Below are 26,703 nucleotides of genomic sequence, written 5' to 3'. Positions count from 1 at the left end.
TTCTTGGATGTTTAAACATTCACATTCTGGGAAGTGATTGATTGATTGATTGATTGATTGATTGATTGATACACAGCCCTATACTTGTGGGTCTCAGGGTGGTTCCCAGAATAAAATCAAGATATAAAACCACAAAATACATAATAGAACTGGGAAGTTTGCTGATATCTGCATTACATCACAGAACTCACAATCTCTGCTCAGTTGGTATAATATGGAAAAGTGTACTTTTCCCTCAATGGGTAAATTTGTAGAAAGCTGGCTTTTATTCATTCCTCATTGGAACACAAACTTTAATGATAATATTCAGCCATATGTTTTACTCATATTTTTGCAGTTTTTATTGCGTTGCATAATAAGATTTAATTTTGAAAGTCCCACTTGATTTCATTCCCCTTTAAGCAAAACAACTGTAGAGAATTCATTTAACACATCAATCTATGGATGGCTTTCATCAAATTGGGCTAAACAAGTCTGAAATCAGTAAAATCAGGATGGACCCTACAGTATGCGTTCCTGTGTGGATATTTTTCTCAGGAATTGGGCTGGCCACATCAATTTCTTCATGCTTGAGCTGAATTCAAAGCAGAAGTGAAATTTCATTTTTGAGCTTTCTTCTGGGAGGAAAGGGGACTGCCAGAATCAGCTCTGTGCTTAACAGATGGTAGGTGTATTTTTATTATTATTATTTAAAATGAAACACAGCTGTATAAGAAAAGATGGCATTCTTTATTTCCAGCGTATTTCGAGCGAAAAACTTTCTCCAGGGATACGATCTCTGTTAGAACCTGACACCTATCTCTGACACCTACAGCAGCTGCCTTCATTCTTCTTATTTTGGAAACTTTTAAGACAGATGATTGATTTCTTCCTTTTTCTTTTTGAGGACCCAAATGTGTACACCCCCACTGCATCTGATCCCATAAGCTAAAGCCACGTCAACATGCTTTGAGGAGTCCAGATAATTCGTAACTGAATTTTCCGAACACCAAAGTCTTGGGGAACATATTAGCTCTCTCTTAATTTTGGACAACCCAGCTGGACAATGATCAGGCATCAACAGTGTGGTGTTTTTGAAATGTTAGTGTCAGTCACAGGAAGTTCTGTTTGTGTCCTGGCCGTCTGTGCAAGACGGTCGGCCTTTACGGAATACCTCCCGTATGGATGAAAATGTCGCGCATTTTGGTTATCAGAAGATAAAGGGCAGGAGGAATAAGCAAGGCAGGCTCAAAAGCATCGGTGCATCCTTTCTTCTGCTCCTGGCTCTGCTTATAAGCGCAATGTCTCGGGTACCACCACGTAGAAATGTTTTATAGCATCTATGTACCTTTCCTGCGAAGACCGTCGGCAGTTGTTTTGAGCACTTCTATGCTGTCATCTGGCCCATCAGAAAAAACTAAGAGAACCTGTGATGAAACAATAGCAATGAGAATGGCAAAAGGGATGTGGCCATTACCATATGCCAGAGGTTTTCAACCTTTCAGAGTCCGCGGCTCCCTTGACCAACTATATTCTTTCTGCGGCACCCCTGTGGGGCTCAGGAGCCCGGTTACATCACCCCTTGCCTGCAGAACTGGCAGTCTCTCACCCTTTTCGAACACCCACCCTTGTGGAGTGTTCCCACAGCCTCCTCTCCTTTTCCTTCTCCTTGGGAGTCCTCCAGGCACCTGCTGCTGCAGCCTGTGGTCTCTGAGCTGCCCCCCTGCCCCAAAGAGAGGTGCTGTCAGGGAACTGCCATCAGCTCAGAGGTGAAAGGTGGAAGGGCAGATCTTCCTCCGGCGAGGAGGGAAGCCCCGCCTCCAGTGGGGAAGGGATTCAGGGATCAGAAGATGCTAGAGAGAGCCACAATACCGAGCCTGAGCAAAGCGGGGCAGAGACAAGTCCCCCTTTGCCAACGCCCTCTCTGCGCAGTCGGTTTACGCGCAGAGAGGGGAGGAGAAGGATGGGGGTCAACAGACTGTTATGCTGGGGGAGGTTTAAGGACTGCCCACTCCCAGATTCTGCTAGCGACTGAGCAGACATGGGCTTGAGATGCTCTGCACTGTAAATGTTTTTGTACAGATAATAAAGCCTGGAAAAGACCGGTGGGAGTCTTGCCTGTTCGCTCTTGAGCAACCACGCCGGCACATAACAGGTGCCTCCTCACACTGCCCCACAGGGGCCTGGGACTTGTATGTCTATTCCCAACAGCAAGGGCTGGCAGACTGACATGCTGGGCTCTCTTGCCTGCTTGCTTACTTCAAGTCTGTCTCAGCTCCTGGCAGCCAGCACCCCCTGGCCGGCCGCAGAGGCACCATTCGCCTGCAAAGTTTGTAGCCAGGGCTGCTGCAACAAACAGCTGTGCTAGCCTTTGGGAGGCAGAGACGTGAGCGGGCATCAGAGGAAGGGAGGGAAGGAAAGAGGAGCAGAGGCCAGTTTTGCCCACGGCACCCCTGACCATCATTCAAGGCACCCCAGGGTGCCACGGCACCACGGCACACCGGTTGAAAACCACTGCCATATGCAATGAGGGCTCCTATGTATCAAAAACAACCAGCTGTTAAGAACCACCAATACAAACATATACTTGCAATGAACAAGCATATAAAAATAGGACAATGAACAATGTAAACAGTATTCTTTGGGTGACGTCCAAATGATTCCTTAGTGGCTGATAAGAAGACTTTTAGCTGAGAAGTTTCATTTTAACTGGGGTAACCCAGTCAGATGGGCAGCATATAAAGAATAAATTATTATCTTCTTCTTCTTGCTGTTGTTGTTGTTAAGAGACCATTCTCCAGAATGCCAATTGGATGATATATTGTTTTGAAAAAGGTACATTCTTCCCAGGACAAGAGAGCATTTATAAAGAAAACCTTTCCCAAGGACCAGTTGGGATATATCTAAAAAAGACTTCATGGTTGATACAGATCTATAACCGGTCTGTAGCATTAATGTTCATTGTCCTACTTTTATCTGTTCTCATAAGTATGTTACAATATTTTCATATTGCCCGCCTTATTGTGTTTGATATAATATGTATAGCTGAAAAGACAAGTTTAAGAAACATTATGTGAGGCTGCGGTGCACCAGAAAAGGGACACGGGTGGCGCTGTGGTCTAAACCACCGAACCTCTTGGGCTTGCCGATCGGAAGGTCGGCAGTTCGAATCCCCGCAACGGGTGAGCTCCCATTGCTCTGTCCCATCTCCTGCCAACCTAGCTGTTCAAAAGCACGCCAGTGCAAATAGATAAATAGATGTCACTACGGCAGGAAGGTAGACAGCGTTTCCGTGCGCTCTGGTTTTCATCATGGTGTCCCGCTTCGCCAGAAGGAGTTTAGTCAACAGAGGGTCTCAAGGTATTCAGATAAGGAGTCTTTCTACCTGGAGATGCCTGGGATTGAATCTGGGGTTTTCTCCATGAAAAGCAGATGCTCTCTACCACTGAGCCACAGGATTCCTGCAGGTAGCAGTGAGTGATGGGGAAAGTGGCTCATCAAAACCAGAATTGCCACAGTGGTTAATACCAAGCCTATCTAACTACTGGATTTTTCACCACCTCCACCATCGCAATGCAGCCATTGGGATGCCTGTGGTCTGTGGACTCCCTGGCTTGGTTGCTGTTCAGAGATGGGGATGCAGCACTAGCACCACCTAGCAGCTGCCCAAAGGACTGGATCGTGCCTTTATATAATATTTTTATAGTCACTTTTGTTCCTGCAGCATACAAATCGTTGGAGGGTGATTTGGCATGGCTAGAACACAGCAAGGAACAGCTCAAGGACCACTGAAATTTGATGGTCTTTTGATGCATTTCCCATCACACATAAAAACAGACCCCCCCCAAAAAAAAACAACCCTATTACCTTTACTCTAGCGGAGGCCAGGCTGAGGGATCTGTCCCAAAGGGACTGCAGGAAATCTGCATTCAAGTAAGTGTCCACTGTTGTTTGTACAGCCAAGAATTTCTGAACGATCTCGTCATTGTAGGCTTCAAAGTTGGAGTCAAACAAGGCCTGGCCACTTTCAGAAAACACTTGGTACCTAAACCTGATGTTGACAGGAGACTCGGTGACGCAACTGATATTGATCACGGAACCCATTTGTTGAAAGAGGCGGGGCAAATAGACTTGCATCCTCTGCTTCAAAGGCAAGGCAGAGGCAGGCCTCACACGCTCCGAAAAATCGACTCCTACAGAAATGTCCATGTTGCAGTCTGTAAAGAGGAGTGGGAGAATAAACAGAAAGGCAGATAATTAGGAAACACAAGTTCATTGCGATCTTCTCAATGGGTGTAGGAGGAGTAAAATGCTGAGAATTCAAAGGCCAAAATTCTCCTGAGAGCACCTGGGAATTCAGCTAATGTAAACTGTCTGCATTGAATCAGACAGGGACTCGTTGGCTTCTGCTGGCTGAGGTTTTATGAGAAGCCATACCTAGCTGCCAGCGAGGACTGAGATGCTTGACGGGACAGTTTGTTCTGCTTCCAACCGCAGCAGCAGTAGAAAGCTCTGCCACGAATTCTTGCTGCAGAAGGGCACATCAAATGGTCCTAAGATATTTCAGTATATCAAAACCTAGGGACAGCAAAGGGCAGAATAAGAGGGACAGAGCAGTGGAGGTGTTGTGCTAGGACCTGGGAGACCAGGGTTCGAATCCTTACTCAGCCATGAAGTTCCCTGCTCCTGCCAACCTAGCAGTTCAAAAGCACATCAAAGTGCAAGTAGATAAATAGGTACCACTCTGGCGGGAAGGTAAACGGCGTTTCCGTGCGCTGCTCTGGTTCGCCAGAAGTGGCTTAGCCATGCTGGCCACATGACCCAGAAGCTGTACACCGGCTCCCCGGCCAGTAAAGCGAGATGAGCGCCACAACCCCAGACCAGAGTTGGTCATGACTGGACCTAATGGTCAGGGGTCCCTTTACCTTTACCACAGCAAGCCAATGCACTGCAACCCCACCTCTCTCGCTCTCTGTGACCCACCCTCTGCCCACGCAAAAACACTCTCAAACTTCTCCTCCCAGCCCCACCCTACCCCACCCTCTGCTCTCATATTGTGATAATTCTTGCTCTCAGCTCCCCTCCTTGTAGCGCCCCCCTCTGCCTGCACAAACTCACACTCAGGCTCTCGCTTGCCTCGTTGCACTGGACCCAGTCTCTGCCCAGGCAGTTTCAAAGAGGAGGAGGAGCTTGGATATGTCTTGTTTGAGGTCTAAACGGGCAGGGGACACTTTTCTCCCCCATAGAAGGACCACCATATTTTTATAAGGATGGGTAACAACCCTATGTGTGACTACGCACCATCTTTGGGGCAGGGGTAGATTAGGGTTAATTCTGCTAGGCACAATAATTCCACTTTTCCAGGGTAACTCCGTCGGAGAGTGAATGTCCTTGCTGCAACATTTGGTTAGGAAATAGAACTTTGAACTCTTCATTTTTGGTCTGGTTGTTTATCCTGGTATCCTTGCATTCCTTTTTTGCAAAGGAAAGATCCCATGCTGTATGTCTCAGGAGTACAAAACAAGGCTGCTGTTTAAAGACCATATCAAGTTCTTTCCCCAAACTGGATCTGTGTACATCCCTCCTATTTCACGAGACATTAAATGGCCACTCTGACCGGAACATAGAATTGTGTTTTAATTTGGAAGGGCAGGGGAGAACAATAAAATTGTGGTTGTGTAGGAATCTTCTGTCGCAGGAGACCAGAAAAGAGAGTGTGAGAGAGAAGCATTTATGGTTATTGTTGTTCCAAAAGTAATCAGATGCAATTGGATTAGCTCTGCTCCAAAAAAACAAGTTCAAGATTAGATCTCTGGCTGCCGCTGCTCATATTGCTGTGCTTCAGCACTTCTTCTAACTACAAACTTAGGCCTGGAAGGAAGTTATTAGCCGCTAGATGAAATGAGACTCTCTGGGCCACTGGAGCAGAATGTCAAAGACCAGATTGAATTGCTGTAGTTTTGGCTCTGAGTTGCCTTCTCCGTGGAACTGGAGTTAACCTATCCTTGGCCATTTCACGCATTTTTCTTCAAAGAAAATGTTTGCCACCCACTTGTAGTATCAATTCTGCCGCCGCCCCCTCAAAAAAAATGAAATCATATTGGTTATGTCAGGGCTTTTTTTCCCAGCAGGAACTGAGCACGTCTCCAGTGTGCACTGTTGCCATTACAATGGTACCTTGGTTCTCAAACGTAATCCGTTCGACTTCTGAAACGTTCAAAAACCAAGGTGTGGCTTCCGACTGGCGCAGGCACCCCGGAAACAGTAGCCGGCAGCCGCATCAGATGTTTGGCTTCCGAAAAATGTTCAAAAGCCGGAACACTTACTTCTGGGTTTTCAACGTTTGGGAGCCGAAATGTTCAAGTACTAAGGCGTTCGAGAACCAAGGTTCCACTGTATTAGAAAACAATGGAGGTGTTTGTGGTGAACTCTGCAGCCTCTTTTTCTAGAAAAATAGCACTGGGTGTTATAATGTTTACAAGTCCACTCTGGACTCAGCTATGCAGCTGCAAATATAACGTTTTAAGTGTGTTTTACATGCAATATACAATGTGACACTAGATGGAGATGAGTCTTTTGGAAAATTCAACGTATTTTTTAAAAACGCTTTTTTAAAAAGCATTTTCAGAACGGTTTTTATATTTGTCTAGATTCCATCTGTTTTTTCCTCCCAGTTCTAAAATACTAGAATCTAGAAAAGTTTCAGCCCAGGTTTCATTTAAGATTCAGAGTCCATCTCTCTACACAAACTAGACCAGATAAGGCAGTCAACCGACAATATATTGAGTCAATATACTATTTTGATACTAATATAGTTATAATAAAGCTAGAGGGAGCGGGTGGCGCTGTGGTCTAAACCACTGAGCCTCTTGGGCTTGCTGATCGGAAGGTTGGTGGTTCGAATTCGCACAATGGGGTGAGCTCCCATTGCTCTGTCCCAGCTCCTGCCAACCTAGCAGTTTGAAAGCACACCAGCGCAAGTAGGTATATAGGTACTGCTGTGGCGGGACGGTAAACAGCGTTTCTGTGCGCTCTGGTTTCTGTCACGGTGTTCCGTTGCGCCAGAAGCGGTTTAATCATGCTGGCCACATGACCTGGAAAGCTGTCTGCGGACAAACGCCAGCTCCTTGGCCTGAAAGCGAGATGAGCACCGCAATCCCATAGTCGCCTTTGACTGGACTTAACAGTCCAGGGGTCCTTTACCTTTACCTATAATAAAGCCATACTCTACTCAGACCATTCACCTGCTACTTCCTCAGTCCCATAAGAATCCTATGAGTATTTATTTAGACAGGAAAGTCTGGGCACTTGCTAATTCCAAGCTACATAAGGATAGATAAGAACCAAGGAACAGCCCAACTTTGTTAGATCAAAGGCCCATCTAGGCCAACAGCCTGCACCACTGTTAGCAAGAAAGGCTGCCTTACCCACAACTGTCTCAGAGAGCCAGTGCTGAAGGGACTTGATTTGGGTTTGGGGGATAGAGTGGAACACCGCCAGGCCTCCTTCTGCCTTGTGACATCACGCATGCATACCAAACCCCCCCAGTCCCCCCCAAAGTTGGGCAGAAACCATCCCCTGTGACCCTGATATCACTTTTCTATTTTTATTTTGTTGTAACCCACTGTGGGATCTTACGGTAAAGAACTGGAAAAAAATCCAAGTATTAAAAATGACAGTGATAATATGCAGACCGCTAGGAGGGGCTGTGGAACCATTCTGCAATTCCTTTTTAGCAGGTCCTTAGTCCCCAGGCCAGTTAAGGCTTTGCGGCTTCTTTCTGCACATCTGTTTCTCAAACATCTGGGCTGTATAAATGCTTAGAAACGTTTTGCTTGCGACAGGCTGTATTTGAAGGAGTGGAGACCAGAGGTCCACTTTGGAGAGCCAGGCTGGAGCCATTTTATAAGCTGAAAGCCATCTTAGAGAGCAAACTAAAAGCCAAAAGACATTTCTCTCTCCCCTGCTTGCAAAGACAATATTTTTGCAACACAGCGAGTTTGCAAGAGGATGCGGTCAGGGGATTTTGCTGGTAGTTGAGCTCTTTCTGAGAAACTGTCTGTTTGCCCAGGATGTCTAGCCCACCACAAAGTTCTAAAAGCAGACTTAAGCCGAGCAACTGCTAAAACCACAAACACAGGTGGGGGTCAAGTGGTTTTTAGTAGGAATTGTGAGTAGCTATCTTTACATGCATGCGGTCAGAAGTGGTTTTCCTAGGAATTAGTAAGAAGATCAAATAGTTTATAAGCTCGCAGCACCACCTAGTGGAGAGTGCAGCTTGGAACCGAAAGGCCACCATCAATTTTTTAATTGGTTGAGCTTCAATGAATATGCATAAAGGGGAATGTTTAAGGGGCTGAATTTTTGCTTTGCCTAAGGGTATAAAAACTGTCTGCCCCTGGTGTTCGGGGGCATTCTCTCATTTTGGCTGAATGCACCCCTTTGCTTTGCTTGTCTGACAAATAAACCAAAGTCAATAAAACTTCTTTTAAAGATATTGCTGCCTGGATTTTTCCATTCTGGTCTGGATTCTGAAGTCTCTAACATTTCTGGTGCCACAGGTGACTCGGATAAGGGACCTTAAGTCCTCAAAAGACCAGAAGGCAGCTCCCTTGTCCTTTTCTAGGCAGGGCACAGGGGAAGGGGCAACCGGCCGCTTGCTCCTGGCGCCACCGAGGCTTTTCTTCGGAGGAGGGCGAAGCCAATTTGACCCTTCTGCTGGATCCTGTGAGAGGAGACAACGGATTGAAGGACCGAGGTTGACAGGACAGGACAGAGTCCAGCCGGCTGGGTGAGTAGATGAAAACAAGTCCTGTGGGGAATAGGAAGCCTCCTTTTTTTAAGGAGAAGGGACATCCTGATCACATGTCCAGCTTGTGGTGGCAGTAAGGGAAGAATTGACCCCTGACAACCACCCAAGCTTAAGGTATAAGGAAGAAGGAAATGGGGCAGAGGGAACTGGTGTTTGTGTTTTGTATGTTGTATGTCAGATACTCCAGTGCATGAATTGTGAATGAGCGGTCAGGGTTTAGCATCCCTTTGGCCAAGCGAGTGCAGGGTTGTGCATTTCTTGACAGCGAGAGCTCGTTCAAGTCACAACCTGAAGTGTGTGGAGAATGGAAGGAATTTTGAAACCTGGTTAGGAGCGGAGTATCTGAAAAAATGGGGTCTGAAGCAAGCCAATGTAGTCCTTTTGAATACTTTTGAAACATAGGGGCCCTAGCTGGGACAGGGCAACAAGGAGTATCTTTTGAGGCTGAGTACCTATTTAAGGAAGAGTTTCAGACTCAGATTCAGATTTGGGAGCGATGGAGGGGATCGCCCCAGAGATCCCTTAGGTTATCCAAATTAGTATACAGAACTAGAGTGCATACAAAGCTTTCAGATCTCTGGACCTCAATGAAGGCAAGAGTTCAGCCAGGCAAAGCTGGAGGGCTCTCTCCTGAGTTGTGGCTTTGGTAGTAAGGCAAGCCTCCTAGTTTTTCCATAGCCCAGCACTGAACTGGGAAGCACATGAGCCTTGCAGACCTCCAATAGTTTTGATCCCTATAGTAACTACAGCTTGACCAGGGAGGCCAACCTAAATTCCAGAACTTAGCTAGGGAAGAGCTGGGTACCTCTGTGATCAGCGGCAGTTTGGAACACATCAGGGAAACCACCAGCAGTCCCCTAGTTTCTCTGATGACCAGTGAGAGGTGGTCTATGGCTAGGAACTACGAAATGGTTTCAGACCTATAGCAGTTACAGTTGAGACAGGGAGGGCAATTTAATTGGTGTCCTTAACCAGGCACCAGCTGGATGGCTCAGTGCCCAGGTGTGTCTCAGAGAACACTGCAGCAGACCCCTAGTTTGAGGCGCAGCGATCCCTCTTGCTGTTCTGGTTTCTGAGATTCAGAATATTTTTTTTCTTGTTTTCCTCCTCCAAAAACTAGGTGCGTCTTGTGGTCTGGTGTGTCTTATAGTCTGAAAACTACGGTATTTATCCATTTATATCCCACCTTGTTCTTCAAGGAGCTCAAGGCAGCATACATGGTCCGCTCCTCCTCATTCAAATCCCACAACAACCGTGAGGAAGGTTAGGCCCCGTTGTCACAGGAATCCAAAAGGCTGGTGCCTGCTCTGCCTATTTGATAATCCGGCACTGCTGTTAACAGTGAATAATGACCAACGTTCCTATGCTAGAAAGAAAATATCCGTATTTTTCACTCTATAAGATGCACCAGACCACAAGACGCACCTAGTTTTTGGAGGAGGAAAACAAGAAAAAAAATATTCTGAATCTCAGATGCCAGAACAACAATAAAATACCGCTGATACCATTAGCTTAATGCAGGGGTCAGCAAACTTTTTCAGCAGGGGGCCGGTCCACTATCCCCTCAGACCTGGTGGGGGGCCAGACTAAAGTTTGAAAGCAGCAATCCCTCTTGCTGTTCAGGCTTCTGGGATAGCTGCGCAGCCTGCATTCACTCCATAAGACACACACACATTTCCCCTTACTTTTTAGGAGGGAAAAAGTGAGTCTTAGAGAGCAAAAAATACGGTATACATTAAAAACACACATACAAAATTGCTGAAAACTTACCCCGCCTAGGCAGGTCTCCGGGTTTGCAGACCTCTTTGACAATTTTCCTTTCAATGGTTTGCAACACTTCGAAGTTCTGCACCACAAACACTCTTCGAGCATCGCCAGCGATTCGAACCAACTCAAAAGAATTGGTTGTCCCTATTCCTATAGCAAAAATGTGGATCCTGTCATTTCTCAGGGCAGCAGCCGCCTCGTCCACAGAGTCATTGGACTTCCCATCCGTGATGACAATGAGCGACTGCAGGACATCTTTGTTTTTACGGCCTCCGTTGATGGGTTCGAAAAAGCTCTTGACAAACCTCAAGCCCTTGCCAGTGTAGGTGCTGGATTTTAACTGGGTGATGTTGTCAATTTTCCCCTTGATAGCAACGTCGGTGTCAAACTCGTTGAGATAAAATTCTTTCCGGGGATTTTTGCTGTACTGGGCCACCCCAATCCGGACTTTGTCCTGAGCAATGATGAAGCTGTCTACGATTTCCTTCATAAAGGTCTTCATTGTAGAGAAATTTCTTGGTGATATGCTTGCGGAACTGTCAATCAAAAACACAAGGTCGGCCTCTTCGGTGCCACAAGCTGCAGAGGGGAGAAAAACCCAATTTGCTTGTGAACAATGAGTCTATGCTGTGCTAAAGTCATGGTTAGGCTCAACCTGAAATTTTTGACATGTTGACCTTTCATTTAATCTCCTTGTCCTACTTTTAGTTTTATCCTCAGTAAACAGGCGTCAGAAATCAGAAAATCACAAGAAACTGGTTAGCCTCGTGTCTCTAGAAGCTATAGGCTTATTAAGTTAGTTATTACTTTTATCCCAAGAGAAATTCGTTGAACTATCAAAGCTTGACTAGGGAGCAACGTGAAACTCTTTGGGAGTTTAGGATTTGCTTATCATCATGACACACCTTCTAAGGGCTGGTTCACACATTCAAATCCTCTCACTATGAATTAAAAGTATCATGTGATTTGGGGTGGACTTTGTTTAACCAACATGTGTACGCCTGTAATTTCCAACTTAAGTGATCTTTCCCACTCAAAAAAGGAGGGTGGGATTGTGGAAATCATGTGTCTGGGGCATGCTTACCTTGTAGAATCCTACCTTGGATCCTAAACGCCTTGTGAATTGAACGTTTTGGCTCCCAAATGCCGCAAACCCAGAAGTGTGTTCTGGTTTGTGAACGTTCTTTGGAACCTGTAATGGTTCTAGGGGTTGCTCGTGCGCAAGTTGCCGCCACTCCTGGCTAGGTTACCTGGTTGAACCCTTTCTGTCTGGACAGCCCTTCACTTCGTGGCTGTCTCAGTCGCTGGCAGAATCCATCAGTGGGCGTTTCTTGAACTTTTTCCAGCAAAGAAGTTCTTTGACGCCAAGTCTCCTCCTACTCTCCCTGCGCGGAAGTCTTCTGCGCAGGGAGGGTGTGGGCAGCAGAGGACCCGTGCTTTCCCCGCTGGTCTCCGGTGAAGAGTCCTGGAGCCTCCTCTCCGATTCCCCCATCTGCCCCCCTTCTCCACTGGTGTTATGCTGATTTCCTTCCCCTGCAGATGGGCTGCCTCTCTCCCTACTGGGACCCTCTCCAGCATCCCTCTGGAGCCTTGCCTCCGCCTCTAGCTCCGATGGCAGTTCCCTGACAGGACCCAAATGTCCGATGTGGCTTCTGAGGCTTTGGATTGGCTGCTGGAGCTTCCTTCAGCCAATCGGAAGACGCGCCTTGGTTCCCGAACGTTTTGGAAGTTGAATGGACTTCCGGAAAGGATTCCATTTGACTTCCGAGGTACCACTGTACTTGCCACTCTCTCAAAAGGCATTTAGGATTCCTAATTGGGAAGTAAGTGAACAAACCTTAAACTTGTGTTCTGTGCAGATGAACTCAGCCTGCATAACTATCATGAGACAGTTGTCCTTGTAAGCTGAGTTTGTACCCAAGCCACATTTCATTCCACTTCTCACTCTCTTACGGATATATATAAAATATATAATAATCACTTGTTCTCCAGTCGCACATGAGCTCTTCTTAATTTGGCTAAGGAGCTAGTTTTCAGAGTTAGCTCTTCAAGACTGAGAATAGACTGCCATCTGTTGGAAACAGAAGCAAGCGACTGCAGAAGTACATTGGTACCTCTGGTTAAGTACTTAATTCGTTCCGGAGGTCCGTTCTTAACCTGAAACTGTTCTTAAGCTGCAGTGCTGCCGCGCTGCCAGAGCACGATTTCTGTTCTCATCCTGAAGCAAAGTTCTTAACCTGAGGTACTATTTCTGGGTTAGTGGAGTCTGTAACCTGAAGTGTCTGTAACCTGAGGTACCACTGTACAGTCGTACCTTGGTTGTCGAACGCCCTGGAACATTTCGGCTCCCAAACGCCACAAACCCAAAATTGATTGTTCCAGTTTGCAAATGTTCTTTTGGAACCTGAATGTCCAATGGGGCTTCTGTGGCTTCTGATTGGCTGAAGGAGCTTTCTACAGCCAATTAGAAGCCACAATTTTGTTTTCAAATGTTTTGGAAGTTGAACGGACTTCCAAAACGGATTCCATTCGTCTTCCAAGGTACAACTGTATTGTGTTTTTATTAATTTTTGTGGGGAGTTGCCCAGAGTGGCTGGGCAACCCAGTCAGATGGGTGGCATATACAAAATTATTATTATTATTATTATTATTATTATTATTATTATTATTACTACTATTCCTGAAGCATCACCTAAATTCCCCCATTCACTTGCTGTTCCTGGGGTTTTTGAGGTTTCCTCAGGTATTGATTGCTTATGTTTCTAGTATTTCTATTAGTAAAGTGACTAATAAATATTGAAAATAATAACAACAGAACACAGAAGTACGTTCAAACACACTTTACAGCAAGGAAACCGACATGCTATTAATAATAAAATAGTTGTGCACACACTGCATGTTGCACTCCAGAAGAAAATTATATGAAAATGATGTAAAGGTGGTATTTAACTCCTAACAAATTAGTCAAAATGTATAAGAAGGTTGTGAATAATTGCTGGAAATGCAAACAGGGAGATAGCACCCTTTTTCATATGTGGTGGACTTGCAAGAAAGCGAGGGCTTTTGGGGAAATGATATATAATGAGATAAAGAAGATGTTCAAAGTAATTATACAAAAAAGAAAAGAAAAAAAGAAAGCCTTCCTTTTAGGGATTATAGGAAAGTTCAAAAACAGACGATGGAGTTGTTTATGTATGTAACAACAGGGCTTTGCAGAATTGGCAGCCAAAATAAGAGAATCTAATGCTGATTGATGGAAGCCCTTTTCGAGCAGGATTTGAAATATGAGTAACAAAAGGAATTACAGAATTACAGAATTACAGAATACAGTATTGATGAGTTGATAAAAGAAACAGGACGCAATGTGCAGCAGAGGGGGAGAAAAATAGGTTGGGAAGTCGGGAAAAGATAAGTTTGTTATGTATTGAAGTATATATATATATATTGAAAATCCAATAAGAAATAAAATAGTTTTGTATAAAGTTCATTTCTAGGATTCCAGTTACCTGGCTTTGATCCGTCACATATTTCACTAGTGATGTTCTCATGTAATCTCCCCAGTGCGCTATAACTTGAAGTGTAAAACCACCTGCCCTTGTCGCCAACAATTTCTTCGAGTTCTGTTCTGCTAGCGCCATCTATGCCAATAGCAATGACCCGGATGCCTTCTTGCCTCAAAGCCTGCACAGCTGATAAAAGATGGCGCCCATCGGTCGGTGCGGTTGGCTCATCAGTGATAAGCACAATGATCCGTGTGACGCCAAGGGATGAGGCCCGGCCACCGTAGGCCGCGTCAAACCTCTGCCTTGCAAAATTCAGAGCCCTCGCTGTAAAGGCGGACTGTCCCAGAGGCCTTAGCTTAGAAATGGCTTCTCTGACCTGATTTTTTGTGGAATACTGAGCCAGCGGGAATTGCTCTTCGGGGACAGTGCCGTAGACAACGGCCCCAAACTGAACATTGTCTTTTCCCATCACCGTGTCATTCACAATGGCTTCCATGAGCTGCAGAACCGCCTGGAACTGCAATTCTGTAACGCCTCTCGAACCGTGCACTACGAAGATGATATCAGCAACTTCCGTTCGTTTGCACTCTGCCGTTGAAAGAAGAAAGTGATACTGTTATAAATGGATTTCGACTCTCCCTCTTCCATCACCTACCCAGACCCTGAGATCATCTTCTGAGGCCCTCCTTCGCATGCCTCCTCCTTGAAAGGTCCGGAGGGTGGCAACACGAGAACAAGAGGCTCAGTGGTTTAGACCACAGCGCCACCCGCATCTGACTCAGTATGAGGCAGCTTTCTGTGTTCCTAACAGAAGCAGAAGAAGCCAAACTCCTCCTTCTACACTGTCATGGACTGGCTGGATACAAAGGAGCAGTGGGTTGACACCAGCTGGGGACCCCCAGGGAAAGAAGACTCAGAGCCAGGGGATTGGTGTTGGGACAATGATGAGGGGTCAGAGGGAGAAGGAACAGACTGGGAAGAGCAGGTGTCAGAACCTGAAGAGGTATCAGGGTTTGGTGAGCAGGAAGAGGCTGTGGAAGAGCAGAGTTCAGAGGCAGAAGCGGGGTCTGGAGAGGAATGGAGACAGAAGACAAAGAGGCAGACTGCTGAAGAATCCAGGGAGTCTCCCCCTCCTGCTGCAACCAGCTCCTCTTCCCCCTGGTCTCCTAGAATGTGCAGAGAAATGAAACGGGCAGAGACGAGGGTGGTTGTGTGCAGACACAGCCGAAAATTGCATGGGAAAGACCCTGTAGAGGAGGAATCAGAGTGAGTACTGGGGAGACCTTCAGTCCTTGCAACTGCTTCATCGGGAAGACCTCCTGGAAAGCGTTGCTGAGACCAAACTGTGGTTTGTTTCCTTGAATAAAGAATGAACTTCCCTGGCCTCGGGTAATTGATTGTTTTGTTTCTGACCTACGCCTGACTCCAGCCCTGACATATGGAATGATTCAAGATACAAGAAACTTGTCCTTAGCATCTAATCTACCCTACTGAAGAACCAACGGCTGGTGACACTTAATCCCATTCTGCCAGTGTACACAAATTTTTTTACAACCGTTGTACACACATTTTACAACCGTTTTCAAACGATGGATAAAAATACGGCAGGTATAAAACAAGGCAAAACAAGGCAGTCCCTAGGATCCTCATCCTGGCAGGTTATATACACAGGAGTGGCTCGAGTTATTTTGCTGCGTAACACGAAGGTGGTGCTCCAATTCCACAAGCCAACTGGACTGACAAGTGGATCAAACCTAGCAGATCTTAAAGGTAAAGGGGCCCCTGACCATTAGGTCCAGTCATGACCGACTCTGGGGTTGCGGAGCTCATCTAGCTTTATTGGCTGAGGGAGCCGGCATACAGCATGTGGCCAGCATGACTAAGCCGCTTCTGGCGAACCAGAGCAGCACACAGAAACGCCGTTTACCTTCCCGCCGGAGCGGTACCTATTTATCTACTTGCACTTTGACGTGCTTTCGAACTGCTAGGTTGGCAGGAGCAGGGACCAAGCAGATCTTACTGCCATCAAATATAGCTTTGCTCAGGTCAGCCTTGTCATTGTGTCTGTTGAGTGGGAACACCTGGGGGTAACAAGCTCGAAAGGGAAAGCAGAACTGTCCTCCAACAACATACCGAATGGTAGAGCCTGCCCTGTTAAAATTTCCTCAATTTTTAATAAGTATTTGCTAGACAATGAGACTCTGGGAGAGAAGGCAGGGAGTTCCGTCATTTAGGTATGGTCACTAACCTTGCTTGGCATTGCATATTTCAAGCAGGATAGTCTTGTCCAAAAACTGGAGGGACTCAAAACTATCCTCGGAAAACACTCTCTCCTGTGCGCCAGCAATCTCCAATAGCTGGGTGTCATTAGCTTTGACTACCCCAATGGCATATATGGTGACGCCTTTGTCCCTAAGGGCTCTGGCAGGGATTCCCACTTCATCATTAGATTTTCCATCTGTGACCACGATCAGATGTTGCTTAATGCCTGGACGCCCTCCTTTTGGTGTGTCAAAGTACTCAAGAGTAAGTTTTAGAGCGTTCCCAGTGTTTGTTCCTTCCTTAATCTGCTTCATTTTGGTTATAGCACTCCTCAGGTCAGCCTTGTTGTCATACTGGTTGAGTAGGAACTCTTCTTTTAGATTAGAGCTGAACTGGAGCACTCCAATCTGGACCTTGTCAGCTCCAACATCGGACCCGTTGACAATCAAGTGAATGAATTGCTTTGTCTTGGCAAACTGATCGTCATCCATGCTTTCAGAAGAATCAATAAGCAAAATAATGTCCGCTAGCAATTGTCTACATACTGAAAAGGGAGAGGGAGAAAATAAGGGTATATTGTTGTTGTTGTTGTTGTTGTTGTTGTTGTTGTTGTTATTGTTATTATTATTATTTATACCCCGCCCACTCTGGACGGCTTCCAACACACACAATAATACTAATAAAACATCAAACATTAATAGTAACAATCTGATCCAATATAGAAAGTCACAATAACTTTAAATTAAACAACTAATATCAAATAGTGTAATATTCAACAACCCATTAGAATCCAATAGTAGTAGCGATGAGTGTAAAAAAGGTCAATATGAGTGGGAAATGGATAACATATGGGAAATGAATATATATGGAAAGAAGTAAATGGAAACTGAAACCATATGAAGAAATTAAAGAATATGTTAATGATTGGTTACATTATCGCCAGGTCAACAAAATGTTTAAACAAGACTCTAAAGAATCCAATAGTAAACAGTAAAATTAAACATCAGCAAATAATAATTAAACAGTTTACACTTAACAATTACTATAAAGAATTATTAATCTATAGTCAATAAAACAACAGCAAATCACAATGCATAAAATACCACAAAACATACATAACCATGTAAAAAGATCAAATTGAGAAACAAGGACACACAACTTGTAAAATTATTTTTTAAAACTATCCCTAAACTCCTCCCTTCCCAGCTCCTTCTGCTCTTCTCAAAGCCATTGTCTGGGAAAGACTCCTGGGGGCAAAGCAGGTGGAAAATTGCCTGCAGAAAGTCTCTCCCACGCCAGTTCTTCAGTGTCTGAGAAGGCTTCCAAAAATGTGCCATTAAGTCAAGGTGTGACATATTTGTGGGCAAGGATCCTCCTGTTGAAGACTGGTGTTCTAGGTAATGCACCACCACAAGGTACAGAAAGCATCTTTAGCATCAGTCTTTTCACAGAAGCATAAAAAAGTGAGTCTGATCTGATCTCATGTTCGCTTAAAACATAGGTAAAGGTAAAGGGACCCCTGACCATTAGGTCCAGTCGTGACCAACTCTGGGGTTGCGGCGCTCATCTTGCTTTACTGGCTGAGGGAGCCGGCGTACAGCTTCCGGGTCATGTGGCCAGCATGACTATGCCACTTCTGGTGAACCAGAGCAGCACACAGAAACGCTGTTTACCTTCCCGCCGGAGTGGTACCTATTTATCTACTTGCACTTTGATGTGCTTTTGAACTGCTAGGTTGGCAGGAGCAGGGACCGAGCAACGGGAGCTCATCCCGTCGCAGGGATTCGAACCGCCAACCTTCTGATCGGCAAGTCCTAGGCTCTGTGGTTTAACCCACAGCGCCACCCTGTACCTTTAAAACATAAGTAGAGGTAAATATGATAAATGAGCATTGCTTCTGTTAGGTGACAAATACAGCAAATGTATGTTTCTACTCATTATATTCAGCACTTGTTTTAACAGTCTAATGTGGACCGTGGTTTGCTCTGAAGTCATTCTTACCACATGACTTAAAAAGAAATTAATAGACTTTTTCCAGAATTTAGACTGTGGCTCAGCTTTGCATTCCTGACTTTCAGCTGTTTAACGTTATGGGATTTCACCCCAAGTTTCCTTCAAAGCATGGAGGATTGATGATGTAGAATTTTAAAGTCATTCTCTCTCCAATATGAAACAAATAGATCTGCTTCGCACTTTACACAGCAGCAGGGTTCTTTCGGGTTTTTGCCTGGGAAATGCAAGTACGAAAACTACACCAGATGCAGACCAAGGAGGAACATCCAATTGTGTTTCTTTTCTGCGCTTGTGAAGTCAAAAATTTATGGAAGCACAATTCCCTCTCACACTGTATATACTGGCCTTCTCTGTGTCTCCTCCCAGACCTGAGTTGAATAGGATCCAAAATGCAGCAATCTGATTGGTCCTAGAACAATTGGATTCAGAATGCAGCAGTCTGATTGGTCCTAGAACAATTGGATTCAGAATGCAGCAGTCTGATTGGTCCTAGAACAATAGGATTCAGAATGCAGCGGTCTGATTGGCCCTAGAACAATAGGATCTAGAATGCAGCAGTCTGATTGGTCCACAGGAGCCACCCAATCCAGCTCCAAGGGGAAGTGAATCCGCAACCTGATTGGCCTACAGGAGAATCCCGGAATTAGCCAATCATGTGGGGCCCATTGTGTAAATAATGTATATAAAGCAGACATTCTGGGGGAACCTCCGCTCCTCCTCACCACTATGAGCTGAATAAAGAGCATTAAATCCACTCTCAACTCCGAGTATATTTCGCAGACTTTGAAACTTGTTCTCTAGTGAAGCTAGACTGGATTCCTCCTTGCTGTCTTTCTGCTGGCAGATGAAGACCTTTATGAACTGATTGTTTTTAAGGAAGGGTTTTCCTCATTATTCATATTTTTAAAAGATTTGCAACCCTCACTGTCCCCAAACCTCTCTGCATGCACAAAGAAGGTATCTCACAGCAGACACACAAAAAGGATATGCATAATACTAGTGTCATCATTCTCTTGGATTTTCCCCGGGAAAAAATTAATTGGTAAAGAAAAAAATACCACTATTAGCTTAATGCAGGGGTCAGTAAATTTTTTCAGCAGGGGGCCAGTCCACTGTCCCCTCAGACCTTGGGGGGGGGGCAGAATATATTTTTAAAAAATAAAAAAGAACGAATTCCTATGCCCCTCAAATAGCCCAGAGATGCATTTTAAATAAAAGGACACATTGTGCTCATGTAAAAACATGCTGATTCCCGGACCGTCCGCGGGCTAGATTGAGAAGGCAATTTGGCCAAATCCGACCCCCAGGCCTTAGTTTGCCTACCCATGGCTTAATGCATTCAGTAAAAAGGGAAAGGGACCCCTGACCATTAGCTCCAGTCGCGAATGACTCTGGGATTGTGGCACTCATCTCACTTTACTGGCCGAGGGAGCTGGTGTACAGCTTCCAGGTCATGTGGCCAGCATGACTAAGCTGCTTCTGGCGAACCAGAGCAGTGCACGGAAACGCCGTTTACCTTCCCGCCGGAGTGGTCCTATTTATCTACTTGCACTTTGACGTGCTTTCAAACTGCTAGGTGGGCAGGAGCTGGGACCGAACAACAGGAGCTCACCCCGTCACGGGGATTCGAACTGCTGACCTTCTGATCGGCAAGTCCTAGGCTCTGTGGTTTAACCCACAGTGCCACCTGTGTCCCTAATGCATGTAGTATTTGCTTGCAAATATGTGGGTCTTTTACAATGCTTTCTTAGCAAAAGCTTGAAACTCTCAGATTTAGGAAAAGACTTTTTCTGTTATTGTACACCAGCCTGACCTAAGTCAAGACTTGCTCTGATTTGTCTGTATCTGCTTTTTTAGACTCGGGTTTCCTTTCTCGAAAACTAATAAAACAAAACTTTTATTTCCAAAGGAAAACACCTTACCCTCAGGAGAGCAGATATCTTGCGCGATATCGTGCTTGATGAGCTTCAGGGAATCAAAATCGTTCACGAAAAACATCCGGTCTTTTGTCCCAGCGATATCTTCCAGTTCTTCTTGGGCAGCATCCCTGACACCAATGGCATAGATCACGATCCCTTGCTGTCTCAGTTCCTCTGCTGCTTTCGTCACCTGATCCTGCGATTTTCCATCTGTAATGACGATGAGGAACTGGGGGATGTTGTTCCTGGCTGAGATTTTAAACAGGTGTTGCATGTCCCTTAAAGCATCTCCTGTGTTGGTCCCGCCACCTATCTGCTGGATCACCTTGATGGCTTCCTTTAATTGTGCTTCACTATCGTACTGGGTGATCTCAAACTCTATTTGTGGAGTGCTTCCATACTGAACAACCCCAAAACGGACTTTGTCAGCTCCAACCTGAAACATGCTGATCATTTCGTTCATGAAGGTTTTCATGTCTTGGAAGTTCTCCCAACTGATGCTGCCCGAACCATCGATCAAGAAATAAATGTCTCCCTCCTCGGTCTGCTCACAGCCTAGTAGAGAAGAAACAGGAAAAGAACAACAATTCATTTACAGTGGTGTTCAAAACAAAATGCTCGATTCCCTTCCAAGAATTGAAATGGGGTTGCGGGTGATGTTAGTCATATTCTGCGTAGAGCTGCTGAAATTAATCGCCAAGGTTATCTTCCAGTTCTTCTTGGACAGCATCCCTGAAGCCACACGGATAGAAAAAACGCTGTGAAAATGCTTTTTTAAAAAAAAGTTTTGAAAAATACATCAACTTTTGCATAGCTCACTCTTGCCATCTAGTGTCACATTTGCATATTGTGCTTTACAGCACATGTATAACGTTTCATTTGCAGCTGTGTAGATGAGTCCCAGGACTAACTTAGGCCCATTTTTTTCAGTGTGTCTGCTCTGAAAAGAACTTAGTTTGATACAATCCCAAAATGGTGAGCAGTGAGTGAATAAACAGCAAGCTATTGTCTACCAAGTGGCAACAGCGTGCGTGGAAGCGCTTGCTGAAGGCCAGACTAATCTGAGTGCTAAAATGCAGATCACAACAATGCAGGAAAGAATGTCTTCAATCCAGAGGAATAGAGGCATATTTACAAGATGGGATGACAGACAGACGTATTGAACCTATCAGGCACCCAGCCTTTGCCCTCCAAAAACCACTTTCTCCCAACCGCTTCCTTTTCTGGTAGGTGCTGCATCCAGCCTCAAAGCTGTGGGTGTGTTTTAATGGGTAGTGTCAGGGAACTGCCATCAGCTCAGAGGCAAGAGGTGGAAGGGCAGTTGTGTTACAGGGAGCCTCCGAAGATCTTGTGAAGCAGTTCTTCCTCTGGCGAGGAGGGAAGCCCCGCCTCCAGTGGGGAAGGGGCGCAGGGATGAGAAGATGCTAGAGAGAGCCACAACACCGAGCCTGAGCAAAGCGGAGGGGAGGCAAGTCCCCCTTTGCCAACACCCACTTTGCGCAGTAGGTTTGCACGCAGAGAGAGGAAGAGAAGGGTGGGGGTCACACGACTTACGCTGGGGAAGGTATAAGGACCGCCCACTCCCAAAGTCTGCTAGCGACTGAGCAGACATGGGCTTGTGACGCTCTGCACTGTAAAATAGTTTGTGCAGATAATAAAGCCTGGAAAAGACAGGTTGGAGTCTTGCCTGTTTGCTCTCGAGCAACTACACCAGCACCTGACAGGTAGGAAAGGATATATTGATTTCCATTTATCCCTCTGAGCACCTGCGTGTGTGGGTTGAACAGAGTTTCAAAATCCCATCCTTGGCAGCAAAATAAAAGCATAGGAATTAGTCTGAGAAACCTTGTTTTGAGCAAGTCCAGCTATGAAGGAAGCTGGCTTTTCCTTTCTTACCCCGCAACAAGTTGGAAAGTAGGTTTTAAAATATGATTTACTCTTAGAGTAAATCAGAGTAAATCATAAGTATAAGACTGAATGAGATAAGTGCTGGAGATGCAAAGAGGTGAAGGGAATGTTCTTTCAGATGTGGTGGACTTGCAAAAGGGTAAAAGAGTATTGGGAAATGATCCATAATGAATTGAAAAAAATGTTTAAAAGTACTTTCCTCCCCATAACTAGAGTCCTTTCTGTTGGGGATAATTCAGACTGAAATTCCCAGGTGTCACAAAAGGTTATCTATGTGTGCTGCTACTGCGGCTTGTGTTTTGTTAGCCCAAAAATGGGAAACAAACAAGGTCCCGACCAAAGGAGGAAGGCAACTTAAGTTGGCAGAATATGCACAACCTGCAGACTTAACATATAGAATAAGAGAACAAGAAAAACACACCTTTAAAGACGATTGAAAAACGTTTGTTGAATATATGGGAAATAATTGTGTACAGCTGAAAACGCTGGCAGCATTAAGATAAATTCATCAGTGTAAATAAGTTTTGATGGAAGTAATAATGGAATACTGAATGGTATAGTTTCTGTAAAATATGCAGGGATTTATGGTATGTAAAATGAACCATGGAAGGAGGAGAAGGGAAGTCATTGATATCTTAAAGATGTAAAATGAGTATTTTAAAATGCAAAACAGAAAATGTAATAAAAATTATATAAAAAAATAAAAGTATGATTTACTTACTTGTAATCTTGCATTGGTTCACAGCAATGGCAGCAGTAAAAACTATGTAGGCAAAATATTTATATTTAAAGTATAGCCAACTTCAGGCAAGTGCCTAAAGCTGGAGCAAGCAGAGGTATGTCAATGGAAGAGAGAGAGGAACAGGAATTCCTATATGTTCCTTCCTCTTCAGAAGGGATGGGAAAATGACATCACACAAGAAGAAGAAGAAGAAGAAGAAGAAGAAGAAGAAGAAGAAGAAGAAGAAGAGGAGGAGGAGGAGGAGGAGGAGGAGGAGGAGGAGGAGGAGGAGGAGGAGTAGTAGTAGTTTGGATTTGATATCCTGCTTTATCACTATCCGAAGGAGTCTCAAAGCAGCTAACATTCTCCTTTCCCTTCCCCACAACAAACACTCTGTGAGGTGAGTGGGGCTGAGAGACTTCAGAGAAATGTGACTAGCCCAAGGTCACCCAGCAGCTGCATGTGGAGGAGCGGAGACGCAAACCCAGTTCCCCAGATTACGAGTCTACCGCTCTTAACCGCTACACCACACTGGCTGTAAGGCTGGGTGATACCTGGTTTTCAACACTGTGATATATCACCAGCTAAACATCACGATGTACTTATATATCACGATGTCTGAAATAAGGATGAAATAATGTAGAGCAGGCATAGGCAAACTCGGTCCTCCAGATGTTTTGGGACTACAACTCCCATCATCCCTAACTAACAGGATCAGTGGTCAGGTATGATGGGAATTGTAGTCTCAAAAGATCTGGAGGGCCGAGTTTGCCTATGCCTGATGTAGAGGCATCTGCTGGCTTCACGGTCCCCCCCCCCCTTGCGATTTTTGCATAGAGCACACACATACACATCGTGATTCGCAATATATTGCCAGGTCAAAAATGTGTGACTAGCTCAAAGTCACCCAGCAGCTGCATGTGGAGGAGCGGAGACACGAACCCGGTTCCCCAGATTACGAGTCTATCGCTCTTAACCACTACACCACACTGGCTCTCTCTACCCAGCTCTCTGTACCCATCTCCAAGGGATAGGATTTGGGGACCGATGGTGACAGGAGTCTCTTACCTTCCTTCAGGGTACGGGATCGCACTGGGATGCTAAATGCACGCGAAACAATATCGGTACAAATTCGTTTCTTTATCCTCCACTCGATGTTTGAGAGCTGCAACAATGATTCCACATTGGAGACGTGTTTCCTGGGGGGATGAGATGCAATCTTGTGCAGGTGGCCACTCTCAGTGCCATTTTGGATGCCCACGGCGTACACGGTGATGCCGTTCCGTCGAAGCTTGGAGGCAGGTCCCGTGAAATTATCTACGGACTGGCCGTCCGTGATCACCACCACCAGCTGCTGAACTCCTTCATCCTTCCTGCTCCCGGCTCTTTTGGTGAAAACGTTCTTCCTCAGGAAGTTGATGGCAGCGCCAGTGTATGATTCACCGCCACGGTACGGCAACGTTTTCACATAATTCACCATCTCCGACTTGTCTCGAAATGCATTCAGGCCAAACTCGAGCCTGGGCTCATTGCTATAAAGTACCAAGGCGACCCGTACATTATCCGGGGCTATATCCAGAGCCCTGATAATCTTGAGGAGAAAAGCCCTGATCAGCTGGAAATTCCTCTGCCCGATTCTGCTGGATTCGTCCACAAGGAACGCAATGTCTGCCACGGATGCACTGGAGCAAACTGCGAGCAAAACAAGCACATCAAAGTTAGAGAATGGTGGGATGGGGAATCTTTTCCAGTTAGAAGCCCACATCCCCTCCTAGGCTAGCTTCCATGGTGGGGAGGGGCGGGGCCAGAAGTGAAATATGGCAAAAGTGGGCGGAGCCATAGGTACGACTCTTACCTTTTACGCAAGGCTGTATCCCAGCCATACGGGTGCCAGAGGTTTTCATAGTTACGTACCTCTCTATCCATCCAGACGAGTGAGATGCGTTATCACAGTTCAAGGACACTATCCTGCCAGGCAAAAGCACTTGGAGAGGGCGTGTCCTGAGAAGAGGGGGTGTGGCCTGAGCAGATGGCTGGATGGGCCTATTTAGGGCCCAGCCTGAGAGTTCCCTCCCATGACCTTCCATACTAAGAGATGTTGATAGCTCAGTTCTGAAGTAACCCCTACTGGTACATTTAGATAGGACTTTGCCCTGAATTCATACAATTTAAGCACGGACAGGAGCAGGCATGCAAACTTGCTGCCATGATTGAGGGGGCTGACAATGTGGGATATTGAGAGGGTCCCGGCCCCTCCTTGAAAATTTCCTTGCCTCCCCCCCCCCCTGCCAGCGCCCCTGGGCAGGAGATAATGGGCAAAGCTGCCCCAGGGTGAACAATGTGTGATGATGGTTATGTGGGAGTCTGGTGGAAAGGTTCATAATAACTGATCTGCAGAGGATAATTTATGCAAACGCTCCACAACGAAATGCCGGATTTGATTAGTCTGAAAGCCAGGACACCTCCAGAGGATATCGGTTCTGCATGCCACCCCTTGGCTCATCCAGACCATTTTCACAGAATTTATAAGGCTTAATTGAGCTCATTGAGAAAGAACTGGAATGTATGAAGGGGAAACACATGCTTGTAAATGCATATCATGTGGTGAGCTCATACTGGGAAGCATACTGAGAAAATTCTAGAATCGTCCTTCAGTCATGCGTTTCCTATAACAAATGTCAATAAAGCCAGTGGCATTTGCTTTGGGCTCTAGATAAGTTTCTTTTGATTGCATTCCTGGCAGTATTACAGTGGTACCTCGGGTTACATATGCTTCAGGTTACATACGCTTCAGGTTACAGACTCCGCTAACCCAGAAATAGTGCTTCAGGTTAAGAACTTTGCTTCAGGATAAGAACAGAAATCGTGCTCTGGTGGCGCAGCGGCAGCGGGAAGCCCCATTAGCTAAAGTGGTGCTTCAGGTTAAGAACAGTTTCAGGTTAAGAACGGACCTCCGGAACAAATTAAGTACTTAACCTGAGGTACCACTGTACTAACAACCCTTTTAAAAAAATCCTTGCTATTCCCATTCGAGGAAGATTCATCTGAGGAAAACTCTCCTTGTTACAGAAAGAAATGTTCAGGGACGTTAAAGAGAACTCGCTTTCTGAATAACAATAATGTCATATTTGCAGGGGACCAGATGACTGACAGAATCCTCCACCTTATAATCTACTTTAGCATGAAATTTTCTCTCGAGGAAAATAATTACCTGCTGGCACATCTATGTCCAGAGCATCATCGTAGTGCTGATGAACTGATACGTCCAAAATATCCACCACAGTCTGCTGAACCCGATCAAGGCTCTGTACATCATTGGCCTGAAAAACCAAAGTGTCAGTAGCAATTTCCTCCATTTCTACCCTGTCAGAATCCAAGATGCCAACCGTTACAACTTTCACTCCCATTTCTTTCAGCCGCTTTGCGGACTCCTTGACGTCATCCTCAGATTTAGCGGAGGTGACGACCACCGTAAACTGTGGTGTCCCTTGGTTAAACCGGCTCCCTGCTTCCTCAGTAAAATAGACATCTTGCAGAAATTGCAGGGCAGCCCCAGTCTGCGAAGGGCCTCCTATGAATTCGACGCTGTTCTGGATGTGGTGGAGAACATCTTCCTTACTCTCGTAAGTGTTCAGCAAAAATTCTGTCTTCCCTTCTCCACTGTATTGCGCAAAGCCAATCTGGTACTTGCCAGCCCCGACATCTAGTTGTTCGACAATCTGAGCGGTGAATTTTTTGACTGCTTCAAAGTTGGGGGCGCCCATTGTGTCAGAGGAGTCGATAAGGAAAACCACGTCAGCATAATGCTTTGTAAATGCT

The 26,703-nt window shown here is 45.5% G+C and overlaps 1 protein-coding gene across 2 annotated transcripts in view; it reads right to left on the bottom strand.

The window, feature by feature from the left end:
• The window catches only part of LOC310828276 (collagen alpha-4(VI) chain-like), a 100,046-nt gene that overhangs the window by 59,858 nt on the left and 13,485 nt on the right, over positions 1-26,703 (bottom strand). For both annotated transcript variants that reach the window (XM_083705461.1, XM_083705462.1), the window contains 8 exons: positions 26,096-26,701; positions 23,953-24,576; positions 20,259-20,810; positions 16,310-16,867; positions 14,065-14,649; positions 10,562-11,137; positions 3,847-4,196; positions 1,328-1,406 (listed from right to left, as the gene is read on the bottom strand). In XM_083705461.1, coding sequence (XP_083561587.1) covers positions 1,328-1,406; positions 3,847-4,196; positions 10,562-11,137; positions 14,065-14,649; positions 16,310-16,867; positions 20,259-20,810; positions 23,953-24,576; positions 26,096-26,701 — 3,930 coding nt within the window. The remainder of the gene's footprint in view (positions 1-1,327; positions 1,407-3,846; positions 4,197-10,561; positions 11,138-14,064; positions 14,650-16,309; positions 16,868-20,258; positions 20,811-23,952; positions 24,577-26,095; positions 26,702-26,703) is intronic.

The sequence above is a fragment of the Podarcis gaigeae genome, assembly GCF_964106915.1.
Source record: "Podarcis gaigeae genome assembly, chromosome: 12".
Taxonomy (NCBI): Eukaryota; Metazoa; Chordata; class Lepidosauria; order Squamata; family Lacertidae; genus Podarcis; species Podarcis gaigeae.
Note: the sequence above shows the minus strand (reverse complement) of the source record. Positions and strands in the feature narration are given on the sequence as shown.